Genomic DNA, 8749 nt, shown 5'->3' with positions numbered 1-8749 from the left:
AACTAAACTACTAACTACTATATATATATATATATATATATATATATATATATATATATGTGAGAAATATAAAAGAAAAACTTTCAGTCAAATTAAATAGAACCATTTATAGGATACAGAAATGATAAAAACTCTAATAGATATTGTAATCACAACAACAGTTCAGCATGATACAAATTTCAAGGTTCCTATTTTTGCTTCCTATTATTGAAGTAGTATTATTAATAACAGTAGTATTCCTATTATTGTAGTACAAGTGGAGAATGACTTGTGTTATTTCCTTTAGTGTGGAACAGTTGGAAAACAGTGCAAACAAATGGAGCCATTGTGAAAGGTGGATACGGACACACCAGTGTTTATGATGAGGCTACTCAGTTTATTTATGTACATGGAGGATATCATTCCCAAGGTGAATGGGGTGAAGTAGTTGATGTGTTATATGCTTACCATCCCTTCCACCAGTCTTGGTAAGTCCTCGATGAAGTTTGCACATTTTACATTTCACAATGTTTAAGCTTAGCAAACTGTGGAATGAACATTTTAGATTCATCATTCAGTGTATCACAAAAAACTTTTGTGATTATCAACAATAGTTCAAAGAAATAAGATGCTAGAAAGGTGTACTATTTTTTTAAACTTCATTAATATGTCTGAAGCTTTTCAAATATTAAAGTTTTAATGGTTTTAAAGTTCAAGCACTTTCAAATAATTCACTATTCTTCAGAAGAATAGTAAAGTATTCAAAAGCTTTCAACCTTTGGGTCTCGCTTGAAAACCATTACAACTTTTGTGTGTGATCCTGTATGCTAACTTCTTAATCAGAATTCAAATATTAATTTTATTGTGTTCTCTGTAACTTTTGTAAGCCTAATTTATAATTGTTATTATGTGTTTCAACTTAGTTCAACCAGAACTATATTGCAAACATTTTAAAAGCAGTAATGTGCAAATTTAACTCTCAAAGATTTATTGTATTTTTTGTTGTATTAACCTGAAACAATAACAATGCAAAAATGCCTAACCACACCAAAATCATATAATTATACTATTGTACACACAATAAAATAATTTATAATTCACAAAAAAATATGTTTTGTATCACATAGTACATATGTACCAGGCCTCTGCAGTCTAGTACTCTAAATATGGTCAAAAATGGATGAAGTTGACATTTTCTTTGGTGTGTTAACTACAATGGCCAAAGACGTTTCATTTTATAAGATATATTATGTACATAAGTTCCTCGCTGTGCATTAAGGCTTTTATTGTGAAAGTTAAGACTTTCTTGCCAAAGAATTTAGTATAAGATGACTGTGAACTGGTACAAATACAAAATTTCCAATTAATAAGTATATGAGTAAAAATAATCACAAGTACTGGAGTATTTTGCTAGATAATATTGTAGTTCTTTGTGCATCTGAATCTTAATGTTGACTTCTTTGGACATAGGACAATTCTGTCTCCTAGTGGATCTTATCGTTACCTTCATAGTGCAGCTGTTCTTCAGGGCATGCTTCTTATTTATGGTGGGAGCACCCATAATGACTCAGTTTTCAATGCTGGAGACAAGTGCTATTCTGCAGACTTTTTAGCTTATGATATTGGTCAGTATTATAACTAATAGATGGCTAATAAACATTGTTGACAGATATTGTTTCTGAGTGTGTAATATGTACTAGATTTGAAACCTTATGAGTTTGATGCCTGTCAATAGATATCAGAAATGAATCTAAAAGTAATGAGATAATTAGATATATAGAATGTTATTATAGTATGGAATATACTATAAACTATTGTTGCAATTAGCATCTTGCATGGACTTGGAAGAATATGTTTAGTTGTCTTTCATCTCCTTATTTTTTCATGAGTTTTAAAATTTTTATTTTTCCTTAACAGGGCAAAATAAAAAAAAAACATTTAAATATTCATTTCTTTTAATTCTAATCAATAACACTATCTGCATTACCACTGTAAAAAAATAAATGGGATTTGAATAGACTGTAGGAAACATCTGCATATTAACCAATATTCAAATACCTACCAAGTTTATTGGATTGGCCTGGACTTTCTGCAAAGCCATAGCTTAAACACTTTATAATACTTTAAACAGTTTTTGTTGTAACCATTATTCTGTCAACAAATTGATAAATCCTACCCTACTGTGTTTTCAAAGGGAAAGTTCAGGGAATTGTGCTGCAAAAAGCTTATACGATATTGACGGTGTGAAAGTATGGTAACACCTAAACAGGAACAGTGATTCATTGCTTTATATTCAACAGGTTTCTACTTCAGGTTTCAGTAGAATAAACATAGGAAATAGGTGTAAAAAAGATTAGAAGAAACTCTCAGGTGATTTACTTTGGAACGTCATTGTCTATACTGAAAAGGACAGACAATACTATTCATTTTGTTTCTTCTGGTCTCTAAGCCATCTGCTAGCAATAAAATAACTACAGAAAATAAGTGTGAGAAGTGTAAACTCTTATCATAAGTACAATACTATACATTTTATTTTGCATTTGCAACCTTTATTTTCATTATATTTTGATTACTTACCTACAACCTGGAGAATTAAGTATAATATTACAGTAAAGAAAATAACAGATGAAATATAAAGCTTTACTGAAAATAAGAATGTTTGATATTTAATTATGGTTTTGTTTGGTTTTTTTCCTTTGTTTTCACTATTTATTATTATAAAAGTAACTAAAATGTAAAAAAATAAAAATTTGTTAGGTGAGATAATGAAAGAAAATTAATAAAAATCTCATGGGGTATATGTGCCAGCAGCTTGTGTGTTATGTTATTTGATATGGTAACATGTACTGTGTAATTTTCAACTTGTGTTGGGGTGTTTTTAATCAGACATGGTTCAAAGGTCAATGCAACAAAAATTAATAACAATAACTAGATGTATAGTGTTACGAAATTGAAGCCATTTAGAATAAACATTTTTGGTTTCCTGTTACAATTTATAGTTATTCTAAAACAACAAAAATTTAATTTAGATTTATTTCCCAATTTTTATGATGTCAGTCAAATCGACCAACACCACATAGAATTAGCATTGATAAAATAACAGATTAAATATAAAGTTTTATTCAAAAAAACTTTTGATGATTACATAGAAGGATATAGAGATTAACAGTAAAATCAAAATTACTTTGCACGTTGGATAGTAAACATTCTTAAAGGAAAAATTCTTGAGTAAATCTTTAATAAAAAAATCTTAATACTTAATCTAAAAACCTGATATTTTGTGTATGAAAATTTTGTAAAGACTTGTGTACATTATAAAAAAATTATTGTATAAGTACTCTCTTGGATACTTTCATGGTTACGAGCTGGGTGGATTTCACCCAGACCATATTTGTACGGTTAATCTATTGTTTGGCAAACACATATATATATATATATATATATATATATATATATAATCCAGCTTCTCAGTTACCACAACTGAAAAATGATATACACTCTATGAAAACAAATTAAAACTGTAGTTTAGAGATGTAGAAAAAGATTTTCCAGAATAAATAAAAGTAATTGTAATTATATAAAACAGATACATGAAGTAAAGTTTATTTAACCAAAAATAAAATATCAGAAATGCTGTGTATCATCAGCTGTTGTTGTACAAGTTCATTACTGTAGACATTTTAAGGGAGGCAGCCAAACCTGTGATATTAGAAATTAATTCAAACGTTTGAGTTCTTTAGAAAAGTTTGAAAGTCAGATTATTTACTGTTCTAAATACTTCTCAACTTCACAAGTCAATCTGAAAATACCAATGTGAGGATGAACGAGTAAGTAATGAAAGTCAATATGTTGTGGCTATAGAAAAGAAGTAATACAGTAAGCATTTAGTAGTATAATATTGTTGAGTTACATCTGTTATTTGTAACATTTGTGATTTGAGTCATTAATCAGGTATATTGAGATGCACTTCCTTGGTTTCAGAAATATTAGTTAAAATTAATCTGTTATTTTATTGGGTTAACATTTAATTTCATAAATATTGTCTTTAATGACATCAGTGCTTTGATATTCACTTTTTTAAAGACGTTTTTACTTTTATCCTCGCATGTTACAAATTCCAGTTGGTTTCATTAAAAAATAGAAAGAATGAAAAACACATTTACAAATAAAACTTAGACTTGTTGTCATGCCTGACAATACAAAAATTATAGATTAAAACTAAGTAATCATACTGAAATGATTCAGCCACAACATGCAACAAATAGGTATATCTAGGCTTATTATTGAAAATAAACTTTTGTTGAATGATGATTTAATTAAATCAAAGTATAAATCTGTGGGTTATCGTACACAAAAATAATAATTATAGTTGCCAACCTCTGTGTGTGTGTATTGTAAGTTTATGTTTTAATGCTCCTCTGATCTGTGTTGTTGTTAATAGGTCATGCTTAATGCAGTTTAGTTAGTGTTAATAAGCTTAACAAATGTATGTAATCTAAGCTATATTAATTCATGATTAATCGAGGATGGATTATGATTAATTGTTTTTAATCTTTGACACCCGTTTGGATCCAACCCGCTACGAGGGTAAAATTGCACCATTGAATTAAAAGCATTATAGAAAATAATCATGTACTTTAACAATAAATGTTTGGAGGAGTACATGATTGCTCAGTAAAAGTTTTACTTTTTTAATATTATGCACAAATTATTTTAATAATCATACATTTTGATTTTTCATTGACTTCAGTGTGCTCCATTGTTAAACATTAGTATTTGTGAATTTATTGAATGTTTTTACTGATACTAATACAGCACTAATAGGTCCCTAGAATATCAAAATAGATGTGAATAAACTAGTGTCAATTTGAACTATGTAACTTCAATACAAGTGTAGTTTCATTGATTTTAGCCAATGACTGTTTCTCAACATCAGTTATCATGGTATGAGGTAATTACCTGCATCTCAGTCTTGAGAATTCATAGGATCATAGTTAAACATATATTGAGAAGTCTTTCTTTGTAAATCAGAACAAAGTAATAAAAGCTTGGCATGGCAGTTTGTTTCTAGAAAAACTTTTGTCACAATTACAGTCCTGATTTCTTTGAAAACCTTGCAAAAAACTTACTTTTAGATTTTTATACTTATTTTAATAATGATATCATAGTTTAATAGGAAAATTATTTTTGGGAGGAACAAGATAGGTTTAGTTAGATCAATTTACACTGAATTGTATCAAGTTTCATTTTGCTGACAAGACTGCTGTTGTTAGATAGTTTATGATTAGACCTTTTTAGCATAAGTAACTGCTTAAATGGGTAAAGAAAATCAATAAAAGAAATGTAAAAAACAATTTAAATGAATTTAAAATGGGTTCAAAACTTATTACATATATTAAATGAAAACTTTTTATTAACAATTAAAAAGACATTGGCTTGCTGATAATTGTGCTATGATAAAAAGTTATTTTTATTGTACACCAATGATTATAAATATGGTGAAACTGCCCATGGTGTTCTTTAAATAAACAAAATTTACAGTTTTTAAAATAAAATACATTAAACATTTTTACAAAAATCTAGGAAGACATTAAATCATTTCAATTGTTCAGTCATATCGTTTTGAATTATTTTTTGAACTTTTAAAGCTACAAACTTATACAAATATCACATGAAAATAAGATATTTTGCAGAAGCTACATAATCTATAGAAAGTTTGTTTCAGGTTTCAAACTATTTTCTCCATTAGATTTTTTTAAATGCAATAAAAAACAAACAGAGTTAAATATGTCAAGCATGAAATAGTCATAACAGTTAATTCTTTATATTATTGTGATTTTAACTTAAATTATTGTTTTTGAAGTGAGAAATACTTGGGTATATTTAATGTAATAATACAGAAACTACATTTTTCACTTGAGGTCAACAGTTTAATAACATTTTCAACTGCCTCTAGCTGTAGGAAAGCAGTTAGGAAGCTACATTACTAATTTTTTATGTGTCAGTTTCATAGTTATTTAACTTAAGATTTAGGATTCTTTTAGTCATATAAAGTGATTTTCTCTTTTACTGTTTCTTACATTTGTTATTCAAATTAGCTTTTAATACATTCTACATATACCAATATGTAAAGGCTTAAATTTGGCCAAAAGTCATGATGTTATTGAGTTAGATTTAAACGATAGTAATAATTTACTAATGTTATGAGGCTTATTAATGTGGGTGCTTGTGCAAGAGTAAACTATCAAATTAAGAATTATCATTTGAATATGTAGTTTGTTTGTTTTTATAACAGGCTGTGATACTTGGCATATTTTGAAGTCACAGGCTGCATTTGTTCCAGACCTTGAACGTTTTGGTCACACTGCAGTAACATATGATGGGTAAGCTGGTCAGATACATGTATGGCATGTGTTATTTATATATTCAGATATAAAAGTTTAAAAGCTTCGAAACAGTTTGACTAGGTAATGAAAAAACTATTATAAATGTACAATGTTTCAACATGATTTTTTCATCCTCAGGTACAAGTAGTTTACAGAGATACATGAGTATATATACAGTATATACGGTATAGAACAAAGAGGTCACGTGGCTATATATTGCTTCACAGTGTAGTATAGGTATCTTGGTACCCCGGGGTATTGATATAAGGTGGGGCTATCTTAATTGAAGAAAACAGTTCCCATCTTAAATCAACACTGCACGTAGTACCGAGATACCTATATTAGACTGTGAAGCAATGTCGAAACATTGTACATTTATAATAATTTCCTTACCCAGTCAAGCCATCTCAAAACCTGTACTTTCTAAAAAGTGGGTTCCTTGTTATCAAGTTTTAGTATTCAGATATGTGCAGTAGCTGAAATCCTTGTAGTATTCAACTTGTTTCATGTTGAACTGCAAACTTTTTTTTTGTACAAATTTATGTTGATATTAAGATAATCCACATTAGATACAAATATGAAATGGCATTATGCACAATGATTATTTTATGTTGGTAGTTTGTTTAAAGTACATAAGTGATGGAAGGGAGACATTTATTACATACTGTCGATAGAAACAATTAAAAACTAATGTAATAAACAGGTTTACAGATTTCTGTAACTTTTAAGGTATAAATCATGTTGACATCTTTTGTCTTGTATTTTTTCACTGGAGCTAGCTTTTAATCCTGAACAGATGTTGCCACCCTAATGCTTAAAGGAGGTCATAAGCTAGTGCAGGAAAAAAATGGATATAAGATATCAACATGGTTTAACCAATTTTTTGTTATGTTATTGTTGTTTATTTATCACCCATGATAAGGATAGTTTTCTTTTGTTTGTTTTACCAGGTCTATGTATGTTTTTGGTGGTTTTAATGGTCAACTGATGTCCAGTTTGCTCAAGTTCACCCCAGGTTTGTATTATTCTGCTGGTATTGTATATTTTAAATAAAGTATAGTTGTACAAGTGACAGTAAAATTATTAATTAACTTAATCCTCTAGTTACGGGTAGGTCAAAAGTGTGCATATCATGACATTTCTTACAATGTTGTATTCAAAATTTGGTTAACCTACTTTATTGAAAATGTATGCAAATAAACTTGGTATAAAAGTGTAGTTTATAATTCAAATTTTAATGTTATACAAGTTTTAATTTCTTCATTTCAAACAACGATATTTAAATAAATTTTTAATGTTCACTTTTATGCATCATGTAACACTTCTTTGCTCCAAATTGCTCATTTTAGAATTTATTTCCACCCCTATATTATTTTCAAAATTTCCCACAATGTACACACTTGCATTAGATATCTCCAAGCTAAAATGAAAATCTATAACATCTGCTTGCTTTAATGAGTAATGTGTGATAAACTAAACTTGCTTGCCATGCCCCTCCTAGAATATGCTGTATTTAAAAAAACATGAATAAGTCTTTTTAACTTTTCTATTGGATTATTTATAACCAATAGAAAGAGAACATTTAAATTTACTGTGTTCCTTATAAGGTAAGCCTATTCTCATGATCAGTTTTGAGTTATTCTGCATCAATTTTATCATTTGCTATCACCAAGATTGCCTCGAAAAAAGTAAGGAAATTATTTCAACACACTTATAGCTTAGATAAAAGTCAGTTAGATTATAATAATTTTAGGATTTTGTTTTTTCTTTGTTGCACATTAATATTTTGTGTTCTAAGTTGCATATTTCAGATAAATAAAATAGTACTAACAATACCCCCCCAAAAAAAAGGTTTAACTTTCATCAAGACTTTAAACTTTAAAAGCAAAAACTACAAGACCTGCACTTAAGTACTAAATTTCTTAATAAATATTAAGTAAACTTAGACTTCAAAATTAAAAAATTTTCGGAATACTAAGTTTATTTATTATATCTGCTATTGTGCAGCTATATAATGTGAAGAACTGAATAGTGGCCAGTGACACTTTTTCTTCACTTCACCTAAACAGTGTATAGGTATTTCTAGTTAATATAAAGCATGTTCACACCAACAGTATGTTTGATACTAAATTTCTTGTTTTCTATTTATATTATGTATTTATTATGCCCCCCAGTAATATTCCATACCCATGGTGAGCAGAGCACAGATAGCCCTTTGTGTAGCTTTGTGCTTAGTAACAAAGAACAACAACAATTTATTACCATAAAAGTAACTAAAATGAGAAAACGAACAACTTATTAGGTTATTATGAAAAAAAAATACAAACTCAATAGCACAAGCACATTTCATGAGTGTAACATGTTGTACTTGGACCAAGCATGCT

The 8749-nt window shown here is 28.5% G+C and overlaps 1 protein-coding gene across 2 annotated transcripts in view; it reads left to right on the top strand.

The window, feature by feature from the left end:
* The window catches only part of LOC106463479 (attractin-like), a 110620-nt gene that overhangs the window by 38633 nt on the left and 63238 nt on the right, over window positions 1–8749 (top strand). For both annotated transcript variants that reach the window (XR_002611504.1, XM_013923518.2), the window contains exons 8-11: window positions 287–467; window positions 1450–1604; window positions 6275–6362; window positions 7316–7380. Coding sequence is in view for 1 of the 2 variants with exons in the window: in XM_013923518.2 (XP_013778972.1) it covers window positions 287–467; window positions 1450–1604; window positions 6275–6362; window positions 7316–7380 (489 nt within the window). In the remaining variant the exon portion in view is untranslated. The remainder of the gene's footprint in view (window positions 1–286; window positions 468–1449; window positions 1605–6274; window positions 6363–7315; window positions 7381–8749) is intronic.

The sequence above is a fragment of the Limulus polyphemus genome, unplaced genomic scaffold (genome assembly GCF_000517525.1).
Source record: "Limulus polyphemus unplaced genomic scaffold, Limulus_polyphemus-2.1.2 Scaffold1420, whole genome shotgun sequence".
In the NCBI taxonomy this organism is placed as follows: Eukaryota; Metazoa; Arthropoda; class Merostomata; order Xiphosura; family Limulidae; genus Limulus; species Limulus polyphemus.
The sequence above is the reverse complement of the archived record's forward strand: the minus strand, read 5'-3'. Positions and strand labels throughout refer to the sequence as shown.